This window comes from Adiantum capillus-veneris, chromosome 8, assembly GCF_014529385.1.
Source record: "Adiantum capillus-veneris isolate H3 chromosome 8, ASM1452938v2, whole genome shotgun sequence".
NCBI lineage: Eukaryota > Viridiplantae > Streptophyta > Polypodiopsida > Polypodiales > Pteridaceae > Adiantum > Adiantum capillus-veneris.
The window spans coordinates 30,619,419-30,642,900 of record NC_140938.1 but is presented as its reverse complement, the minus strand read 5'-3'; the positions used below and the strand labels follow the sequence as shown (position 1 = coordinate 30,642,900).

Sequence of the window (23,482 nt, the reverse complement as noted above, 5' to 3'; positions counted from 1 at the left end):
TAAGAAGACTAATTGTCTATCAATTCAAGATACTAAAACTAGAATTTGAGTAGGTTATGTAGGCTTTGGAGATGAATTGCTTCATTATTTTTAGATATAATTGCCCTTTTTTGAGAGGTAATTTGTGACAAATTACATGCTAAGTACTCAAAAGCGGATCTTGATTGTCAAAAAAAATAAAGAACTCATAAGCTTGAATAATCTACCGAAATAGATAAAAGGGTATTTTGGGAATTTTTGAAATGTGAGGGGTATTTTGGGAATTTCTACAAATTAGAAGGGTATTTTGGTAATTTTCCCTTTTTTCTAATTTTATCGAAGACAAACAGAGTCTGGAGAGAGAGAGAGAGAGAGAGAGCATCTTCACTCGATTCCTCTTTTTCTCCAAACGTTGTCAATTTACCACTACAATTCACGTTTTGAGCGAGCAGCGACAGCAGAAGAGGAGAAGAAGAAGAAGAAGAAGAAGAAGAAGATTGTTTTTAACGTCGTCGAAACTATCCCAAGAGACGACGACAGTTGAACTCAAGAGCTGTTAGTGAAGAGGGAGAGAGCAACCTCACGGCTGCGCCCCACCCTCAGGCCTGCAGGTAGACTTGCCTCTACCCCCCTTCTGTGTCCCAGGCATTCTGGGTTGTGACAAGTGATAACAACACTGTATAAAAGGAGGCGAGCCTGGAAACAGAAGAAGAGAACTTTCAGAACAATCCAAGAGAAAACGTACCGGGAAAATGTATTCCAACGCCAATTTGCGACTGGCAACACTACAAAACCAGCTCTCGTCTTCCTCGCCGCTCTCTGTTAGTGCCATGTCTCTCCCTGTATTGTCTTCTTGTTATTGTTGGACCACATACACTCAGTAAGAAAAGAATCATGCTGCTGTAGGATGGTGCCAAATTCTTGCAGGCAGCAGATCGGCTTGGATTCAAAGTAGAGCCAAACGTGCGGCGGGCTATCTTTGAGTCCTCTCCTGTGGTTGCATTGGAGTCAACAATTATTACCCATGGTACATCAGGGTTTTGGCTTTTGAGCAGAGCATAGGAAAGTGCATAATTTCGAACTTGTCTCCCCTAGAGACTCATTTATTGTGAGACTACCTCTGTGTGTATGCGCGTGCGCGTGCGCGCTTGTGTGTGTGTGTGTGTGTGTGTGTGTGTGTGTGTGTACCTCCCTGAGCTTCTGCATTCTCTTGTGACGTTGCCAATCAATGTGATACTCCTTCTCTTTCGCTGTGTATGCAGTTACACTGTTTCATTACTTCATTCAGTTGCTCTCTGCCTCTTTGTTATCCTCCAGCTTTCTTTTCGTTCCATAGTTTTTCGTTCTTTCGCTTATCTTTATGTCAATTTCCTCTATTTTTCAAAAGAGCCTTATCAACATTTTATATGTTTTCCTCTCTTGGTGAAGGATCTCACTTGTTGGGTTTTCAGGGATGCCATATCCTCAAAATGTCCAGACTGCAAAAGAAGTAGAGGGGATTATTGTCAGACATGGGGCTGTTCCAGCAACTATTGCGATTCTGAAAGGGATTCCATGCATAGGTAGAAGCTGGTACCCTTATTTTATCTATCTTTGAGTATACTATGCAAGTTAAAGCTCTTCTATGTTGGATTTAAGCAGGTTTATCTGTGGATGAACTAGAAGAGTTGGGACAAAATGGCTCAAACTTTACGAAAACAGCTCGCAGGGACATAAGTCATGTGGTGGGCTTGCTATCCTCTCAAGCCATGCTATTGGTCATTACACCATTGCTCCTTAAAGTTATTGCTATTATCATCTGAAGTCTGGAAGAAACTTGTTTTTCGCCTTTTATTGAGGAAGCTTAAGTTTGGGATAAAGCTCAAACAGAATTGTATCTACTGTTAGACACTGGTAGAGTTGGACACTGATAGAGTAGAGATGGGGTAGCTGATTTGAAGGTTAGACATAATAAGCTTGATGAACTTACAAGAGAACTTAAAGGTGAACAATGTCAAGTTTTGACGATTTAGTTAATCATCATTTCATCTTCAAAGCGCTCTTTGCAAACTGACATTGTCAAGGTAATGTAAATACGTCTCTCTGATTTTCTAACTGAAAGAACTGGCCTTTTGACTTAATTGTTTGACTTGTCTTATGAGTTGATAATTACAAATGACTCTAAATGTAGGTGGAGATTTTCCATTTTGAGCAAGGGAACTGACCATACATGTAAGAAAGCATGTAGCATGTTCGAGACTCCAAGCATGGTGTAGCTTCTACATAGTAACAATTTGTGTGCATGGTCTAATGAAAATTGAATACCTCTTTGAGCTCATGTGTAGAAAGTGTTTCGAGCATGTGACAGTACAAATGTATGTGGAATAAAAATTTGAAATGTTGATTCAAAATGCAAAATGAAGCAGACAGATAAGGGCCAAAAAAACTGAATTTATTTGACATAAACATCACAAGGAGAAACCTCAAAAAAAGAACAAGGTGGATGGTTAGGTTGGCTGAGAAATGATAAATTAGACATAGTTGGTGTGTGGTACCTGTTTGAACTTTGTGCCTCCCCCATGTGACCAAGCTAGAAGAGCATTGAAAAAAGACTATGATAAATATGTCTCTGACTATTCATATTGTATTTTCAAAGATAATGTTTTATATGAGTGGAAGCGATTGCAGTCCATTACAAATTTTTTGACAGTCTTATTAACCTCATACAGGTTGCCCGAAAAGGAAATGGGGCTACGACTGTTTCGGCTACCATGTTCTTTGCTGCTAAGGTAAGAGAGATTTATCAAACTCAAACCCATAAATTTGTTTTTCATGTGAAACTGTTCTTTATAGTATGAATCTGTGGATGAAGATTAGGTCGGTATTCACATTTTCGTCACTGGAGGCATTGGAGGGGTGCATCGGGGGGGTGAAAACAGTAAGTAACATGCAGCATCTTCTTTGTATGGCTGTTTTTGACTGGTGTACTCGGCAGTCATTGTATGTGACTCCATGAGATGATTTACCATACTGCCTTAAAACTCTCCCAAAAGTATATCTTATTGAACTGCTTGAGTTTTTTCTTTTGGTTTTTATGCAAGGTTTGATGGTACAACAATAGTAGGGATCTTATATAACCCCAATAATACGTAACATTATGCGAGAGAGTCTTCATTTTCGGGGAGGGGTAACTTCAATTCTTACAAATCCTGTTTCATTATCTTGATTATTACATATAGCTGAAACTAAATGGGAGGGGCATAATATGTTCGGGTTTTGAAAGGTCCAAAAGTATCAGCTTCACACTAAGAAAGCAAAATACGGAGAGGCAGATGCAGGATTGTAAACTGGCTGGTCCCATACGAGACTGGCGATAATCCAGCAAACCACCACAGTTAGAGACACGCCACAAACTAGTGGATAAAACTGACACTTGTACACTCTAGATGGGAAGATGGGGGAAGTTCTGCCCTTGCAGTATTTGTCTATGTTGGAAACTGTTGGCATGGAGTGCGGTACAACTCATACCCAGTTTGGGTGGTTCTGGTCGCATACGATTGTCGCTTCAGTTCTTGAACTTCTTCAGACTGTTAACTCATTGGCTTCCTACTTTGAGTTTTGAGGCGCCCCCTAGGGGTCTTTTTATGATTCCTAGTCCTGAAAAAAAATTGGTGTCTCCAAAAGCTTTTGGTCTGAAGGTCCCTCATAAAAAGCTAGGCGCCAAGGGAAAGGGAGACTTGGCTGTTTTTTTAACTCAATGTCTCCACTTTCTCTTTGTAACTCATCGATCACTGTTACCTCTGCAAATTGCTTTTTTGTTTGCAAACTACTCATCTTGCTGCTGCTGCTGCTGGTGATGCTGCACGCTGCCACATGGTGAGAGGCCAGAATCTGATGCTGATGTGGCAGGTTCTCACATGTCACTGTGCTGATGTTGCACCTGCTGGCTATGCTGGAACTCACGCTAGATTTGCCTTCAATCAGTCGTGGTATTCATGCTGCCATGTGTCATGTCAAGACTTGAAAAGTATGAACTTGAAGAACACAGGATTCAGATGAACTGAGGACTTTATTATTTGATTGAAACTGCAAGACAACATTGCCTTATATAAGAGACACACATGAATAGGCATGCCCCATCACGCAAAGACATGTCTCTTAGGCAAATAGTCGTGTTTCTAGGTGAGTAGTTGCAATCAGTCGGACGAAGAGGCGTTGTGAAACGGCAATGGGACATGGCCAATTTTGGCAGGAGTGTGGCTATTTGGTGAAGAGGCACATTGTTTTGTGAAAAGTCATAATTAGTTGAGGATAGGGGTCTCCTTGGCTAGTCACTCTTCGTGTCTATGCACTACTCTAAGAATAACAGTCTCAAATTGTGACATTTCCTCCCATTTGAAATGAGAGCGACTGTAAGACAAATGGTTTTTGATGTTGATAGAATTATAAAAAACATTGAATCTTCGAAAATCTCCAAGTCTTCGAGCTATTTGGAACTTGGAGATTCTTGAGCTTTCTTCGTCTTGAACTTGTGCTTCTGATGGGACCGTTTATCTTTCATTGCTAATTCCCATGCCATTGCATCATTCAAAGATTTCTTTGCTATGTTTGGCTTCAAGAGGTTGACTTGAGAAGGATTGCTCTGCAAAAGGAATCATGAGTTTAATTTTCAGGTTGAAAACCTTGTTGTTGCAAAGTGCTCAGTGTAGAGAAATGTCTTGTCGAAGAGATTTTCACACTAGGACTCAACTTATCATCCAATAATTAATCCCAAGATCCGAAACTATAGAGTTCACAATTGGCATATCAAGTGAATCATAATAATTCAGAATTTGCAATCAAATCTTTGTCCTTTTAGGAAGTATTTTATATTATTTTATCATAACTGACTCATCAAATGAAAATAGTAGATCCAAGAATTCATTTATAGTAGAATCTTCAACTTCATTTGGAATCGACTTTGTGGGCATCCTTGGCTGGATGGCAGAAGCTGCCACTATCAGTTGCCCCTGCGGATTTCAGTTACTGCATGACAATCATGCGCTGCTGGAAGGGTTTGGTAGAGAGATTATCTCTTGGTGTTGTTTCCACAACCAGAGAGAACAAAAATCGTTGCTCCTCCTCCTTTGCCGTGCCCACATTTTAAAGCGGCCAATGACTTAGAACCTAAATCTTATGATCATCTTGCACTCCTATAAGCTTTGATAGACCGTGAAGGTCTCTCTTTTTTTTTTCCTACATTGTTAAAAACCTCTTCTTCTTCTCTACCTCTATTATTTCTCTAATATTACGTGGAAACCCTCCTTTGCAGATGCCTTGGAATAATTATGCACATAACCACGCATGTTATCTTTTATTTAATGATGATAGTGCGATAGTGCGTACATGTGCACCTCCTAGAACGGAGTGCTACACAAGGAAGGGGGAGAGAGGAGAGGAGAAGATCAACACTAGGTAGGAGCAAAGGCTACTCCCTCTCACATGGGTCCCTCAATGAACCCATTTGTGTCTATTTATGAATTCTAGAAGTCAATCTGATTCTTGTCAATATGCACCTGCACACTAGAAAAGAGTTGGAACAACTCTTGCATGTGTTGGGCTCTCTGTTTGGCCGCCAAGCGCACTTGCTCGCGCTCGCGATCCAATTCGGCTCTTCTTTCTTTGTGTTTACGCTTTATGGCTGCCCTTCTTTCTTCGTGTTCACGTGCTATGGCTGCCATTCTTTCTTGGTACTTACGATCAATTGCTGCCTTTCTTTCTGCTTTTCTCCTGATTCTTGTCAATGTGCGCTTGCACACTAGAAAAGAGTCGGAACAACTCTTACATGTGTTGGGCTCTTTGTTCGGCCGCCAAGCGTGCTTGCTCGCGCTCGCGATCCAATTCGGCTCTTCTTTCTTTGTGTTCACGCTTTATGGTTGCCCTTCTTTCTTCGTGTTCACGTGCTACGGCTGCCATTCTTTCTTGGTACTACGATCAATTACTGCCTTTCTTTCTGCTTTTCTTTCTTTGTGCTCGCGCTCCAAGGTGGCGCGTTGCGCTTCTTGTTGTATCCTCTTGACCAAAGCCTCCATAGGAGTTGGTGCAATCCGTGGCGTAGATGGGGAAGGGGGAGGGTCAGAAAAACCTCTTGGTGGGGAAAATTCTTTTTCGCCACAGCCATGCTCATCACCTTCATGCAAAGTGTCCATTCCGCTTCGGGTAATGACCATACACTAAAGTCTTGGGTTCTTAAGTTCACGAGGAACTTGGGTTCTTGTGGGTCTTGGGTTCTTGGGTCTTGAGGTTCTTGAGTCCTTGAGGGTCTTGAGTTCTTGAGGTTCTTCTTTAGCTTGCAATTAGAGAAGGATCTGCCCTTCTTTCTTGGGTTTCCCACTCTTCAAAAACACGATTAGGAATCGACACGCCCAAGTGGACTTGGGTTACGTGCGACCGCAACAAGCAAAAAAATTCGTGCTCTTTCCTTGAGTGATACAGAACACTGCCAAAGCTCTGATACCAATATAAGATGCAGCAGAAGTGAATGTTGAACTTTGCTCAAGATGAGTGCTCCGAACTGTGCTCAAGGTTCCTTTTACTTACGGAAGGGAGAGCCTTTCGTTCCTTTAGTGAGAGAGTGCAAATGATCACAAACAAAGTGGCAAACACAGTGAATGAAGGTGCTGAGATTGAGAGATAGAGAGAGAAGAATACGACACCAGAATGTTGTCAAACCCTCCTCCGAAGGCCCCACTCTCTATGGCGAGAGTGGTCTACTATTGATTGCACAAATCTCTACAATGCAATGGACTTGCCGACGACGTCGACGACGACGAGACGGGCTAAAATCTGAAAACGCTAATGGCTGAAATGTGCAAATCTTTATCTGCTGAATTCTGACTCTATTTTGAAGACGAGGCGAAACGACGACGTGCTGAAAACGCATGCTGAAAACTGCGTTTTCCGGGTTGAAATTGCAAAAACTTCGGCTGATCTAACCGTGCGGCAAGGTGAGATCTGCGAGGTTTGGGGCTTCTACTGCGGTGTCTTGATGCTGAAAACTGAAAACGCTGATGCTTCTGGGGTTTCTGTCGCGATGAATTTGCAAAATGCTAGGAGTCCTGCTGATCAAAAACGCTAGGGCTGATTCTGCTAATGCTAGGGCTGATCTGTGATCTGATGCCAAAACGCTAGGTGTCTTGTTGGGGGTCTTGTTGAGAAGGTGCCTGTTGAACAAAGTGTTCCTGCTGCCTCTTCTGCGAGAAAGTGCTAGCACTAGGGTTTCTTATATACTTGGCTTGCTAAATTGCCCTACCCAATGAAAATAATAAGTGAAAATTGGCTAAAAATAGGGAGAATAGGTCTATGCACTGTAAAAATGCTCCTGATGGGTTTTGATGGAAATCTGATGATCATGCTGTGTGCAACCAAAGGATATGCATCTACTCTAAGTGCCTGGTCATGCACGGTCTGCGAATAGACTCACAAAAGTGCCAGAACGCTTCGTAAGATGATTGAATTGAACCCATGTCATGAAGTAGCTTGTCCACGTACACAAAGGGTTAGATGTGCACGTGACATCCAAATACAACTAAACACTTCCCAGACCCCTAGCCTGCGTCGTTCAGAGGTTTCAAATAAGAACACTCCTCTTGGGACAGCCTGAGCCGAGGATATTTAGAAACAACATAAAAAACCAAGCATTCTTAAATTGACACCAAAACAAGTTCAAAATAGATAAAATCCATTTCAAACAAATTCTCAAACAAAGTTCAAAAAGTGTCTAAATGCTAATCAAATTTAAAACATTCTCGTTGTATCTCGGTTAGTCGAGCTTGAAAATACGACTGGCTTTCCATCTTGGGACCTGCACCAAAGTTAGGGTTAGGTTCCGTCCATAAGATTGTAGCTGACCATATCGTTGTCCAGAAGCTCTTGAATAGTCAAAACTGGCTAGGACAGACAATATTCCCATAGCAAGATGGTGATATAGCGATCACGTTGGGCCTCTAAGGTTATTAGCTTGAAGAGAGACACCTGATGGTAGATGTCTAGGAATTTGAAGTTGTATTCTGGCAAGCATTTTCTGGATACCCCACTCTGCGAGAAGGTGCACTTCGAAGGAAGATGTCACGTAACTTTGAGACCATTGGAAATTACCGCATTCAAGACTCTCAAGGAGAAATTGACAATTGGTCCGAAGTTGATTCTACAAGATTTGTAGAAACAATTTGAGGTTTACTGTGACGCGTGTGGACGCAGTCTGGGGGCGGTCATAACATAGGAGGGCCATGTTGTAGCTTATGAGAGTAGAATGTTCTCATGACCAGAGCGGTTGCACAAATCTACGAGAAGGAGCTATTGGCAGTCATACATGCTCTTCCTCAGAAAAAGCTTTCGGATAAGCAGATGAGATGAACAAGCATTTTGCCGCGATTTCATTTTAAGATAGTCCATGTTACGGGAAAGAACTCGGTGGTAGATGCGCTATCTCGACAGCCCCAGATATGAGCTATTTTGGCAAATACCATCGGATGTTCGAGGATATGATTGATTAGTATGCCACAGATCCAGTTTTTGTAGACATCTTTGACCGGTTTCAGAGTGGGGAGATAGTTACAGGCTATGCTCTAAAGTAAGGTTATTTAATGTGAAAGACAATGTTGTGTGTCACTCAAGGGTTGAGGAACACAGTCTTGACAGAGTGCCATAATCCACCTTCTACTAGGCATAGAGGCATCGAAAGCACCTTGAAGGGTGTGGGAAAACATTTCTATTGGCCAAGGCTCATAAAGGATATGGACGAATTCGTTTGTAGTTGTTTAGTGTGTCAGAAGGTCAAGTTTGATCAACACAAGGCATCCGATCTCCTACAACCTTTACCCATTCCTAAGCGATCTTGGGAGAGTATAGCAATGGACTTTATTTTTGATCTTCCAAAGCCTCAGAGTTGGCGTGATGGCATTTGGACAATCATTGACCACTTCAGTAAAGAGGCTTGCTTCATTCCGGTAAAGAAGGCAGTTAAAGCCGACCATTTGGCTAAGTCAATTGTCTCACAGATTTTCAGATTACATTGTATGCCTAAATCTATAGTTTCAGATAGAGATTTGTGCTTCACGAGTTTGTTCTCGAGAGAAATATGGGAATATAGGCTCACGGCTTAAATTCTCGTTCTCATTTCATCCATAGACTGATGGCAGTCGGAGATAGCCAATTCAGTGGTTTTAGACTTGTTAAAGACCTACATCTTTTATCAGAAGACTCAGTGGGAAAAGTTTTTGCCCTTAATGGAGTTGCTTATAACAACGCATTTCACACGTCTACAGGGAAGACACCATTCGAGATTATCGAGGGCGTCAGAAAGTCTCCATCCATTTTGAGCACCAAAGATAAGATTTTTGAAGCAGATTCTTCGTAGACACTAGTTTTGCTAAGATATGGGAGGCTTGGGAGAAGTCTCAAGCATGGGATAAGAAGGTAGCAGACAAGCATTGACGTGACTTGCAACAGCCGAAGGAAGATGGTTGGGTGCTACTCATGTTTGAGAAAGCATGATTACGAAAGCGAAAGGGTAAGGAGAGGCTTTTTCCAAGCCAAGTATGCGATACTATGGACCTTTCCAGATACAGGAAAAGATAAATGATGTATTTTTCAAATTGAAGTTAACAGATACTTGGAAGAATCACAATGCATTTCATGTGAGTCTATTGAGACCTTTCAAAGGTGGGGTGCCAGTGGACAGGGAGCCAGACGAGCAACCAGAAGTGGAAGAGACGGAAGAGAGACTCATTCTTGAAGAGGTCCTGGCTCACAAGGAAAGGAATGTGAAGGGTAAGCTGGCACGACGGTATATGATCAAGCTCAGGAATTATCCCGCTCCTGATGCCAAGTGGATAGAGGACAACTTAGCATATAGTCCTCGAATACTAGAGCTTTACCTTAAGGCTTTTGGTTTAGCGTCGACTATTCCAAGAGTTACCGATGAATTAGCAGGTTGAATTTGGTGTGGTGCAGATTGCATAAGAGGGGAGTTACTCTGCTCCTTTGTCACGGGTTACTTCGATGGGATTAAATTCATTGATTCTTTTGAGGTTTCAGGGATACTGACAGGCTGACTAAGAATATTCTGCTGAATGACTTTATGTAAGGAAATACTTTAAATGGGAATTCCTAAAATGAATTTGTCACATGTGCCTTAGATGTGTGTATTGTTTGAGTACGTGTATGAAAGACAAAATGACTTTAGCATTTGTTTGGATCACCGGAGCGGTGATGTGGATGTGATAGAAAACGAGATCAATACATTCGTGATGAAGAGATCAACGGGGTTTGGATGCGATTGCTAATTAAGTTACAATGATTATGATTCTCATCTAAGATCTCTACAGGGATAGTGATGTGAATGTTCAGTGACTGTCGTCTTCGTGCAAGTGCTGGATATGTGTGGTGTGGTACGTCGATACTTAGAGTCAGTGTCTACTAAACTAATTTTTGTCCTATGTCTGTTTTGTAGGTGTAATCCAGAGCAATTACAATTGTTTCAAGAGGGGGGTATGCCACAAAGTGATGATGTGGCATGGCCTAAAGGACAAAGCCCCGATTGAGGGGTCCGAAACCCTCGTGAAATGAAGCTGAAAAAGTTGTTCCAACTTACAGATTCTTGTCAAGTGGCCCAAAGGGGTTTGGGATTAAAAACCTAACCTCCCAACTAATGGAACTCGGTTGAGGGGCCCAAAACGTTTAAAAATAAAGTAGGGTCCAAGAATTGCATAGAGATGATGACGTGGCATGCCGCATGGACTGGCCCGCGCGGAAGACCGATGACATGGCCACATGTACGGACAACCCACTAGGCACTTGCTCTTGGAACTTACATCGTTTCATGTAACTGCTTTTGAATAGGCCAAGGGCCTTTATAAGTGTGCCCAAGGCCTCACTCTTGGCAGTTTCTCCTTGGAGTAGCACCAGAGGGAGGACCGTCGGACATTGTACTTTGAGAAGCATAAGAATAAAGAAATACCGAGAAGGGGCGCTAGTCTTTGGGGCCTGTGCGTCTAAGTGCGGAACTCCGCCATGCTATGTCGTCTCTTCTCTTCTCTCTCCCTCTATTTTTAAGTTTTGTTTAGTAGTTTCCAGTTTCTCTCACGTGTGTTGCTGTTTATCTTCGGCTTGGAGTGTCCAAGTCTATCACAAATGCCACAAATGATTATCAATGATTGCGTTCCGCGAATGAGTAGCAACTTTTGGAGAAGACTTTTTACGAACTTCGGAACTAACCTGAATTTTTCCTCAGCTGATCATCCTCTTACAAATGGAAATCTCGATACCGCTTATACGTAGGTAAAGTACACCATTACTAGAACTCAAGGGACCATAAGAAAGTTACAAATAGACATTGTTGTGAACTCAACCTCATTGAGGGACAATTTGTTCATCTAAAATTCGACAAAGCTAGACTCAAGAAACATGCCGATCATAAAGGGAAAGTAAAAAACTTTTCAATTGATATTATGGTCCGTTTAAGATTAGAGATCAGAATAATGAAGTCACATTTTGATTGGATCTTCCACAGATTTGGAAATCCATAAGGCTTTTCATACGAGTCTGCTACAACCTACCTATTGTCTTGGCAATGATTGAAGCTGCCGTGGCTGGTGTCTCCAAGACGGTCCCAATCTTGAAGTCGATTCTGGATAGTAGCGGGAGGTACTCTCTCTTTAGGGAGGGGAAGTAGATCGAGATGGGTAGATGTGCTTCCTCAACAAGATCATGAGAGGCAGGATCGAAACCATGGCGCCACTATCGAAAGTGGGCCTCAACTGCTCGAATGGCCAGCGGGCTCATTGAATTGACCTTGATGGCCATCTTGGGAGTCGCAAACTCAATCCGGTAGTAGCTGCACTCGAGGATTCGAAGAAGGCGGGCTTGAAGGAGGTTGCGCACCTCGCTTGTGCTAGGTTGAGTGCTGATAATTTTGCAAATGATAGAGGTGGCCTAGAGGCGCTCTTCCTCTACTGCAAAGCTTGCTTGCTCGGTTGGTGAAAGACGAAGTCAAATGGTAGGCTCTGCGGGGTCGGGCGAGGGGGCTGCTTCAGAGTCCCTCTGAGATGAAATAGAGGCCTCCATTTGTGTCTGCTCTACTTCAAAAAGGCGACGAAGAAGGCAATCCACTTGATTCAAGCACTCTTTAGCTGGTAGGCCCAAAAAACGGAGGAGGAGAAGCCTGAAGGGGCCAGGGGGGTGGGTGGGTGGGTGGCGCGAGGGAGGGGGGCAGCGAGAGCATGGAGGGGTGTGCAGTGGAGGGGGGGACGAAGGGGGCAGCAGCAGCGAGCTCCAATAGGAAAGTAGTTTTTAAACAAATGAATCGAAATGAAATATGTATTAGCATTTTTAGCTCACATTTTGAATGTTCTGATTTCTAATATATATTTTTAATGTCTCTCACTGTTTTTTTGTTTTGTGCAAGTGTTTTAGCTCTAATTATTGTTTTAACCTCAAATCTTTCTTGCGTAATGAAGATAAAAGGCAAGGGCCAAAGGTCCATTATGTCAAATGTGCATGCAATGTCTTGTTTCTTCTATGCAGCAATGGACGTTTCATCTGATCTAACAGAGCTTGGAAGAACTCCTGTTGCAGTTATTTGCGCAGGTATCAAATCCATACTAGACATTCCAAGGACTCTCGAGTATCTGGTAAGATTTTTCTTTAGATATCAATCTTCTTCTGCCCTTTGTGATTTTCTCTGGAATTTCGTCCGTATTGAGAGAATTCTTTGCTTTTACACTGTCTGCAAGCCATTCATAGCATCAAGTACTTGTATTTTTAGGAAACACAAGGGGTTCCAGTTGTCGGTTATGGAGTTGAGGAATTTCCAGCATTTTTCACTCGTAAAAGTGGTTGCAAAGTAAGAAGTCCTCACCTCAAAGTTCACGTTAAAAGCATGCTAATATTATCCTGCTTTTTTCCTTAAAAACAGGTTCCATGTCGTGTAAGTACACCAAATGAATGTGCAGAAGTAATTGGTAGGTTTCTTTTATGCCACTTGAGCTCCTTGTCTCAAATTGTTTGTATCTTATAATAGTGATGAATTTAGGCTTCTCTTTATCACTATGATTATGCACGTATGATAATTTAGGCTCCATGATTATCTCTCTCTCTCTCTCTCTCTCTCTCTCTCTCTCTCTCTCTCTCTGTGCGCGCGTGCACGCGTGCGCATGCAGGCGTGCTCGCGCGCATGTGTGTGTGCATGCCATTGGACAGATTCACACCTTTTCACATAGACTGTCCAGGCAGATGAACAGCCACCCCATGGAGGACAGGATCTATGAGCTTTGCGGCCGAGAGCTGGAGAGAGAGGAACACTACATATGCACGTATGATAATTTAGGCTCCATGATTATCTCTCTCTCTCTCTCTCTCTCTCTCTCTCTCTGTGCGCGCGTGCACGCGTGCGCATGCAGGCGTGCTCGCGCGCATGTGTGTGTGCATGCCATTGGACAGATTCACACCTTTTCACATAGACTGTCCAGGCAGATGGACAGCCACCCCATGGTTACAGGATCTATGAGCTTTGCGGCCGAGAGCTGGAGAGAGAGGAACACTACATATGCAGTTGCACAATATACTATGACATACGGAGGAGGTATGACTGTCTCTTTCGAGAGGGTTTTGGGTCCTTCCTCGTGTCATGGAGTATGGGGACCTGAAATGCCTAGGGCTCTTCGTTTTGGAGCTCCAGAGACCGGAGATCACCTCCGCCAGAGGCACCCAGATCGAGAGCAGTGACAGATTTCTTTATTAGACCAAACCCACACCCACCAGATCAGCAACGACAGAGCCACTCTGCCGCATACTCCCCCCCCCCCCCACCATGGAGTCACACTCGTCAGAGCCACCGCACTCTGTCGAGCCCGATGACTGCGCCCACCAGGGTGACCACTAAGAGGTCCGTATTATGGTCATATTAGAGCTATCCTAGTGAGAGACATCAAAGGCATAGCACCCGATTCCTCAGCAAGACAGCCATCGCCCACCTCGTAGCCGGCAAGCTCATGAGCTGAAGAGGGAGAGTATCGAATCTCTCCCTCTTTTGGGAAATTTGGTCCTGTTAGTTTCCAGCTCTTACCTTTAGGATGTTATTTTCAGTTTTTGCTGATGAGATGACAACAGACATGGATGTAATTTGGTACTTGTCTCATAGGCCACATTGGCCTTATTTAGATGTTAATATATTTTTCTCTCTTACGCGCTCTACATGTACGAGTTACCGGTGTCAAGGACACCAACAATGTGGACGAGGAAGTGAAAGGCCTTTATGCACGTATGATAATCATGGAGCCAAAACACTCCGGAGTATGGAGAGTGGGCAAGAAAGGAGGAGGTGATTGGGAAACCTCCAAGGAATGTGCTCTCATCATTTGTTTCGCTACCATAGAAGAGAGAAACGACTTCCTCAAAAAGAGGCCTACACTAAAGCAAACGGGGATTTTCTTGGGAGACGATCTTACATTGTCTCAACTAGCACACATGAAAGAACGCATGCCTGATATCATGGCTTCGAGAGAGAAAGGAAAACCCTTTGTCTATACAAGAGGCACAGCGATAGTACTTGACAAACACACCGCATGACAGTGCGTGACCTATGGGACCAACCCAAAGCTTGCGGTATGGAATTGCAATGGCTACTAGGATTGGATGTCGGAGCCTTCAAGGATTCCTTCAGAGGGAGGGACATCATTTTCTGTTCAGAGACGCATCATAGCCCAGAGAGCACACTTCCGAGGGTGATTGGATACAGATGGGAGAGCACATGTAGATAGGTGGTTCGTAATGAGAACAATAGTAGAGGATTTGGAGGAGTAGCATTGTTATTTAAGGAAGAGGGCACAACTCTCTACATTGCCATATGTTACTTCCCTCCTAGCACATCTCATTATGCTTTGCCTAAGGGGGTGTCACCATACATGATACTAGATGATGATATTTGGGAGTTCTCGAGAGATGGAGATGTCATTCTGCTTGGCGATGTCAATGCTGAGATTGCATGTCATCGAGCATCCTTCTTTGACACTTCCGAGGAGATGTTGAGAGAGCTAGACTCGAGAGAGATGGGTCTCTCTAGAACCTCAGATGATGATGCTGAGGAGTTTTTAGAGTATGGGAGATATTTGATTGAGATGGGCACAAGATATGGATTGACCATTTTGAATGGCCTTGATAGATAGTCCTGTTCAGGCAGCTTCACTTGCTTCCCTCATATACATAGTGCTAACTATGGATTATATTTTGACTCGCTCCCACATCAGTTATACCACGCACTCGGGACTTGTGAGTCTCGTCCAAACCTGTTGGAGTGGCTGTAGATCATGCTCAAATATCTTTTGCAGTAGATTCTGCTTACACTATTGGTAGCTTTCATCATGCAACACATCTCTGTCCGAGATACCACTTTTGCAAAGAGACAGACAGTGTATATCGAAGAGCTGTATAGTCTTCTAGTAGGGGAGACCCCCCATAGACCCTTGTCAGAGGTCACCTAGATATTGACAGAGATGATACACATAGCAACATCCACAACTTTTCCGCACTCTCAGCCTACTGGGAGACCACGGTTTGGGAGCATGCCTCAGAATAGTTGGTATGATGATGAGTGTTGAGAGACGAGAGCTTGGCTACAAGAGAGGTAGCTTTGGCAAAGATTATACATAGGGAGTCGCATATACTCTTGCGACGCCTTACATGGCGAAAGAAGATAGCTTTCTTAGCTCAGCTTGAGAGAGATTCAGATACTCTTGAACGAGGACTCTAGGGAGGCTTGGAAATTGTTTAGAGAGTACTCACCCTCTCTAGTCATTACTTCTACAGAGACATGAACACAATATACATCCTCTCTATACACTGTAGCAGAGCAGTTACCATTGCCAGACCCGCTAGAGCCATATTCTCCCACTTCTACTTTCTTCACGATAGAGATGGTGAGGCAAGCCATTGACAAATTGCACACGGGGAGGGCACAATATCATGATGGTATAGTGGCAGAGCATTCAGACATGCCAGAGACTATTTTGATGGTTTGTTGGCCTTCATGTTCAACTAGGCCATGTGTGAGGGGTTTCCTGAGAATTGGGAGTACGTCTACAATTGTACCACTATTCAAGTCTTTCGATTTGGCCCTGCCAACTAACCATTGCACTAATTATTGTAGCTTTGTGGATTTCTACAATGCCTTTGTCATAGTCCAAGAGCCAGGTTGATACAAGGACTACATGATTTGGGAGGTCCACATGAGCTTGTATGGAGTATCATGGCACTATATGAGACACTTATAGGGAGAGTATGGACAAGAGAGGGTCTTTCAGACCCTGTTCACTCTACTATTGGGGTGTCCACTTTCTCCGACTTTGTTTGGATTGTATATTGATGAGATTTTTCTGACTATATTGAGACTGCTAGGGATCGAGGGGCACAATCGTCAGGTACATGGATCAATCTATCGCTTTATGTCGATCATATTGTGCTTATTTTAGATCTCCAGAGGGTAGGCAGAGACATCTATATGCTTTAAATGCTTATGCACATGGTAGTGGACTCTCCATCAACCTTGGCAAAACCAAGGTGATGGTGTTCAATACTACAACGGAGCGGGTTAGGAGACCAACATCTATTTTTACATATGCACACGAGATAGTGGAGTATGTAAATTGTTATGCATACCTTGGTGCTGTATTTAGTGATCCTACTTTCCCTATGAGAGGTGTTGGAGAGGCGAGATTGACGAGGGGATATGCAACATTCGGAGGACTAGAGAGGATATGCCCACAGGTGTGGTTTCGAGAGCCAGGCACTAAGCTGTGGCTATTTGACACTTTGGCACTTCTACTATGCTTTATGGAGTGCAGATATGGGGGTCTAGCGTGGAATCGCCGTGGATCATCATAGTAGATCAGGGCACATATGATGGATGGAGATCCATGGAGAGACCATTTGTATCCCTCATCTCCAGGCTGACCCGGGGGAAGGCCTAAGTGCCACATGAGATGATGGGAGTTGAGATGAGTGCACCACGGATTGTAGTGGAAGCTCTTGCTAGACGAGTGTCTTTCATTCATAGCACATGAGAGCTACCACACGACAGATATGCACGTGTCACAAATTGCTGATGTGTCAAGCCACTGAAGAATGGAGCCAACCTGCAGATCCCGGCTGAGAGGCCTAAACCCTAAGAAGAAGAAGAAGAAGAAGAAGAAGAAGTTCCCACCAACTTATGGGACCCTGTCCGATGGGGTATATGTGACCTAGAGATATTTAAATAAATCAGGACCAACACACACGCACATGCTCAATTTGCGTAAACTACTAATGATGTGGCAGCTGTACGGACGCCCGCAAAACGCGTTGCAGTACCACGTGGCAGATTATACGGATTTCCGCGTTTTACGTTGTTGATGTGGCAGGTGTACGTATTTCCGTGATTCACGCTAGTAGCTTTGAGCGCCAGCTTTTGGGACCAGATGCTTTTAAGTTTAATGCTTTTCATGTAACTGCTTTTCATAGGCCAAGGGCCTTTAAATATGTGCAAAAGGCTTAGTCTCTAGCACTCTTCCGGGTGAAGGTGTAGAGCGCGAGTACCGGCATTGTATTGAGTTCCAGCAATATAAAGAAATACCGAAAGGGGCTAGTGCTCTCTCGGGGTGGAACTTTGCCACTCCCAGTCTCGTGTGCAGAGCACTCTCTCTCTCTCTCTTTTTCAGGTCAGTGTTATTTGAAGTGCTAAAAGTATTTAGTCTGTTCTTCTCCGTTGGCACGTGGTGCCCGTCCCCGTTACAATGGTATCAAAGCTTCAGGCGTGTGCTTTTCTGAAAGCATACCGGTCCTATCAAAGAGTAGACAGAGCAAACCGGTGCTTCGAGATTTTGCCCTAAAGAATCTCCGTGTCCCGACCCCAGACTTATTAGCCACTCCTACCCTTACTCCATTGCCCATCGGGCGCGCTCCCGTCTTCACCACTCTGGCTTACAGAGCATAAGCCATAAAGGCGTTCATGGATTCGGCAGAATACTTGCAGTTTCTCTTCGACGAGCCTCGCGACCAAGGTGGAAAGGTACGTAGTGTACGACATGTTTTAAGGTACGTACGGAACGTACTACCTTACTGAACCACCTCTCAGGTACGTAGTAGGTACATACCATTTGTAAAAAACCCATGTTTTAGTGAAAAACCCATAATCTCTATGCTACTCATTGTGAAGTTAACTTGCTCTCTGGAATCTGGAAATCGTTATGTGCAATAAGTTTTTAGTTGTAACCCTTGGCTATTAGGCTTCCGAACCACCCAAAAGCCCCAAATGGCTCGCGTTTCCATTTCCCATCTTATCGATGCAATTTCGCCCAAATTCGCCAATTACTACCATACTGAACCGTACTGTACGTACGGAAAGGTTCCGTACGTACGTACGTATGCAATTAAAACCGGCCCGTAGGGCGGTAGACATAGGCTTTCACCCGAAACTATTGCTTTTGTTTTCCAAAAAAATTCCATGGCGAGAGACGTGAAGCTCTAAATGTCCAGTTTGGTTGAAGGCAGGATAACTGGATAGAGGCCATGATAATGGGTTGGAAAATGCAGGGGCAGGTAAAGAGTTTTCTCAATTTGCCCAAGATGCCTGTTGGAGTGTCAAATGCCTCAAAGGTTGTGAATCTGGTATATATCTTGTATAAAGTACAGAATGCCATTGCTTTTCATTTAAATGGAGCAATTTGGGTTTCTTTCTCCTGTAGTCTGGATGCCGTTGCAAACATTTGTAAGTCTTGCATAAGACCTCTAAAATCAGCCTGATCATTATGAGGAAGAAAGAACGGATTATCTGCATATGGCTGAGCGCCAGAAAAGTAGACCCATCAGTGCAAGCCATGATACTGATCTGTGGCCATCAGATGATCAAGATAACAAAGCAAAGGGCGCATGGCAAAAGCATACAGTATCAAACGAGGAATAAAATCACACTGTGCTGGATGCAAGCCTTAATGAAGAACACCTTTCAAGAATAGATTAGTGGCAGAGAGATCATGGAGATGGGGGGGAATAGGAGGAGACACAAACAAGCCAGACAGGAAAAAGGTGCTCGGACAGGTTATGGTGTACAAATGTGGAGTACATCCTCGAAATGCACCTCAACAATAGCCTCTCCACCTCCATGTCCGATTCCTCACAGACGAGAGCATGTAGAGAGTTGGGAATCATGGGATCAAAGGCTCTCATCAATTTAGAGCCCTGACATTAAGCGGCCGACGCCGTACATGTTGCTGCAAAAGTAAACTTGGGTATTTTTTGTAAATTCGGGTGCCCGAGTTTACAAAAATATATGAGTTTACTTTCTCCCGCCCCCATTCATGACACACTCATCTGTCTCGTCTACCAGAGGGTATCCAACGTAGTAGAGTCAATTGAGGGAAAGAGGCTTTGTAGAAGGAGCAATCACCCTCATTGTGTTGAAAAGAGGTCTTTAGGTTAAAATTCAAGTGTTAGTGTTTGAATAGATAATGTTTATGTTTTTGGTTATGGTTCTCGGGGTTACTCCTTCGTTGTTGCCTTCATATTTTGTCTTTCAAACAGTGACAAGCCTTGCGTTGGAGTTGCAAGGTGGTGTACTTGTGGGGGTACCAATCCCAGAAGAGCATGCAGCCGCTGCACAGCCTATAGAACTAGCAATTGAAAGAGCATTGCAGGAGGCTAAGTAAGCATGCTGCACCCCCCCCCCCCCCCCCCCCCCTCCTCCCAAAAAAAAAAAGCCAAAAAGAAGAAAGGATCTTTTGCATTTTCCTCGGTTATTGTTAATAGGGTTTCATTCATACTATCTGGTTTGCTTTGTTTTGATCAGAGAGCAGGATGTCTCTGGCAGTGCAATAACCCCGTTTTTGCTTAAACGAGTGAGTGAACTCACAGGTGGAGCGTCTCTTGGTGCAAGTATCCTTTACTAGCAATTCATGCTCTACATGAATGTGTCTCTGTTGGAGCTTTGTGCTTGTCTATCTGTAAAAAAGGAAAGATGACCTTTTGCAGAGGATGCTTAACTTACCAACAGATATTGAGCTGGTAAAAAACAATGCTAAAGTGGGTGCACAGATTGCAGTTGCATTAAGTAGATACAAGAAATAACAACTGCTTGTCAAGTAACAGATGGAAGGGAGAATGCCAAGAGCACGCATGTGTGAAGATGAGAGCGCCGGCAGCTCTGTAGCAAGTACTCTCTCTCTCTCTCTCTCTCTCTCTCTCTCTCACACACACACACACACACACATGAGTGTGCGCCCCCCCACACACACATGCGCGCGTGCGCACACGCACGCACGCTCAGTTAGTAAAAACTTGACCACAATAGCCAGAGAAATACGTTGTAATAAGGGTTGCAACCTTGATCACTGACACCTGCAATGTATGCAGAATGACATATATCAAGTGTCTAAGGCTACCAATGCTTTGCATATCATGGAAATAAACCTCTTAAGGAATGTTTAGTTGTATTTTGCTTATTAAAGCAAGAGGTTATGACAAGTTGTCTTGCTTGGGTACTCTAAACATCCCTTGGATTTGCTCAAGAGTCTAATCTGTTGTAATGTTGTATTATTGTTTGAGGAGTTTGCTGGAGTTAAGGTGATGGATTGAATGCTTCTTGAAAGATTCAAATTATGATATAATATTTTTCAGTTAATTGGTACAAAGTTTCATTGGAACTAGAGAGGGTTCTGAGAGGGGTTGCCACTATTGTAGCATAATAATTCTTATGGATCTCACACAAATTCATAGATTTGTGAGTCTTGCATTGGCCATCCAAGACTAGCTATGACAAATCCTCTCTTCTACTCGAGAGAAGGGTAAGATACTAGCTCGACTCACGATGGACATTGACACATCTGTGATCACAACCCTCACACCTCTTTTCTTTCTGGTTAGTCCCACTTATGTTAACTGCAAAGGAGTAATGGAAGCTTCGACCATTCCTTGAGCAAGGTGATGTAGCACCTTCACAAACAATGAGATGCTTCTCCATAAATCCTACACTCTGATCTCTTATGTTTCCAACTATTCTTGCATACAACGTACATTACACACATTGGGAACATTTGGACATCTTAAGCAACAAACATAGAGATTAAGCACTACACATACACACTAAATCAAGCATGTACTTTAGACAAATGAAGATGGATAGAATAGAGAGTAGAAATAAGTTAAGTCCCTTGATAATATGATCTCCCTTGCAGGTATAGAGAGCTTGGAGGATGCCTAGACACAATAAGCACTTGGGAAGGATGAGAGTGGAATAGAGAGTAGGAATAAGTTAAGTCCCTTGATAATATGACCTCCCTCACATGTATAGAGAGCTTGGAGGATGCATAGACACAATGAGCACTTGGGAAGGAAGAGTGTGGAGATGGAGCTTCAACTATGTTCTCTCTCGGGTTTCTATCCTTTAAGCTTACACACTTCAATCTTTTCAAATGAAAGGTATAACATTCTCTCCATTTGATATTATTGTTATCAACCAAAAGTCCATTTTTGGGAAAAGAAATTCGGCACACCAGAGGGCCCATAGAGGGGGGTGCTTATCGCTTCCAAATATTAGCCATGTTACATGGTTGGGCAAGCGCTGTGTACCATCGGGCAAGTGCCATGCGTAGGCATCACCACGGCCACTTAATTGATGCACCACATGTTGGGAGCGACGGGGAGAACTCGTAGCAACCAGCTAGGAACCTCCTCCGCGGGTGACCCACCTCAAGAGGAGGATGCACTCCAGTGTCCAAGGCAAGAGCCCTAGCAATGTGAGCACCAAGTGAGCACAAGATGTCCCTCTAGAGTGTGGTCCAATGGGGGGTTTGAACCCACAATCCGTAGGTTGAGAGGCCAAAGCCTTACCGTAAAACCAACCCTTTGGGGGCCCATTTTTGGATTTTTGAATGACTTTGTTTGCTAAGGCAATTTGTGGCAAGATGGGTAATTGCCTACTCAACATCATTGGACCAAAGATTGCCCTTACAAAGAACACAATCTAATTTGACATAGTAATGGGACACTCTTGGAGGCTTGTTACCTAAGAGAGTCTTAGTATTTTAGACATAACTACAACGTCAAAATTTGTGTTTGATTCCTCCATCTCTGCAGATCAATTGTTTGCATAATTGTGGAGACTATTAGTATCTATGAAATAAGAAGCCAATTTTGAATACAAAAATGTTGAGGTAGCCATTGAAAGCTCAAGCTCAGCAAGCCAAGTGTTAGAGAAGAAGATAACTACCATCCTATACAAATGATAAAAGAATGCTAAAACAATGGATCAAACAAGATTAAACCTTATCGTCGACACAATGTACACAAGATTTGGGCGGATCACCCACACCTAAATCTTTGAGGTCAAAATAATCTTATCTTACTTCTATTCCTGTGCTAATCCTAAGCATCAATGAGCTTTCATAAGTGTGATTCTAGTGATTAGTATGGTGAAAATCGTGTATGTGTGTATGTGCGCGTGCACATGTGTGTGTTGCAATCAAGAGGCGTTGTGAGGAGCACTTGATACGAATCTCTTGATTTGTAGGAGACTTCGTGCACAATGAAATCAAAAGAAAATGGGGGTTGCCACTAATGTTCCATAGCTCCTATGTATCTCATCCTAAATAAAAGGGTTCATACAAAGGCTTGAAAGAGTACTCACAAGTTCTCTAGTGGCTTTGGGTTGATTTGGAACCTCTTATGATGTCATGTATGATGCAAGATGAGATGCATAGTACAGTTCTATATAATGAGACTCTTTGTACTCATTTTAAATCAATCTAGTTATATATTTGTGTCTACACTCAACTCTCTATTGGATGATTAAGTTGTAATTAGTATGTCAACACCATGAATGTCTCTCGCTTTCATCCTCCCTAATCTCTATAAATGGTTTCAGAGCCATTAGTGGTGATTAGCACCTCTTAATCATCTTAGTCAAGATCCCTATGGTAGATCACGTGATACCTCTGTCTAATTTTGATTGTGGTGAATTCATACCTCTATTGCATTTGCATACGGGTTGCACTTCAATTTTATTTTCGCTAACATCCCCTCTTGATGGCGTGCACACATCCCCTCAAGACGACATGCCGTGTGGCACACGACATGTGTCATTACCCACATTAAGATGTGAATTAGAGAAGAACAAATTGCATCGCTTCATTTTGCTCAGCAATGGCCTCATCAAGCTTGGAATTTGGAGCTAATGTGTGTGTGTGGGTGTATGCATGAGCATGTGTATAGTTAGACTCTGTGGAGCTAACAATAAACGGTCCAAATTTGGAATAGATTTCACAAGTGGCTCACGTGGGTGCCTTGTGGGTTCAACCCAAGCCAATTTTAGTGTGGGGGGAGTGGGCGGATCTCCAATGCGCTCCAATATGGATTACTTCAACAAGGCGGGTCCACTAGGGGTGTTATATATGCGGGTGGTTGTAGCTGGATGCCACCCTTTAGGTCAATATGTTGTTTTACCCTTTCGGCATTGTTCCCA

At 43.3% G+C, this 23,482-nt stretch overlaps 1 protein-coding gene across 5 annotated transcripts; it reads left to right on the top strand.

Annotated features, from left to right (window-relative positions):
- Positions 1 to 373: 373 nt before the first annotated feature.
- Positions 374 to 20,590, top strand: LOC147451893 (pseudouridine-5'-phosphate glycosidase-like). Of its 5 annotated transcripts, XR_015188848.1 has the most exons (13): positions 381 to 800; positions 886 to 1,006; positions 1,431 to 1,541; positions 1,621 to 1,703; positions 2,688 to 2,747; positions 2,836 to 2,896; positions 12,523 to 12,629; positions 12,764 to 12,841; positions 12,914 to 12,959; positions 19,549 to 19,669; positions 19,814 to 19,899; positions 20,018 to 20,176; positions 20,377 to 20,590. XR_015188848.1 is itself a non-coding variant. In XM_086517780.1 (12 exons), the coding sequence occupies exons 1-12, from the start codon at positions 732 to 734 to the stop codon at positions 20,089 to 20,091; spliced, it is 990 nt and encodes a 329-aa protein (XP_086373906.1). In that variant the 5' UTR covers positions 377 to 731; the 3' UTR covers positions 20,092 to 20,225. The 5 variants fall into 5 exon arrangements, 4 of the variants coding, with proteins under 4 accessions (XP_086373908.1, XP_086373907.1, XP_086373906.1 ...); XM_086517780.1 differs by lacking the exon at positions 20,377 to 20,590 and having other exon boundaries at positions 377 to 800; positions 19,576 to 19,669; positions 20,018 to 20,225; XM_086517779.1 differs by lacking the exon at positions 20,377 to 20,590 and having other exon boundaries at positions 20,018 to 20,225.
- Positions 20,591 to 23,482: the final 2,892 nt, after the last annotated feature.

What these genes read in the sequence shown, in the direction of transcription:
- LOC147451893 (XM_086517779.1), top strand. Translation starts at nt 732, where the DNA reads ATGTATTCCAACGCCAATTTGCGACTGGCAACACTACAAAACCAGCTC. An exon ending in CAAGGACTCTCGAGTATCTG is followed by an intron (nt 12,630 to 12,763) that starts GTAAGATTTTTC and finishes TTGTATTTTTAG; the next exon opens with GAAACACAAGGGGTTCCAGT. An exon ending in TGGAGCGTCTCTTGGTGCAA is followed by an intron (nt 19,900 to 20,017) that starts GTATCCTTTACT and finishes ACTTACCAACAG; the next exon opens with ATATTGAGCTGGTAAAAAAC.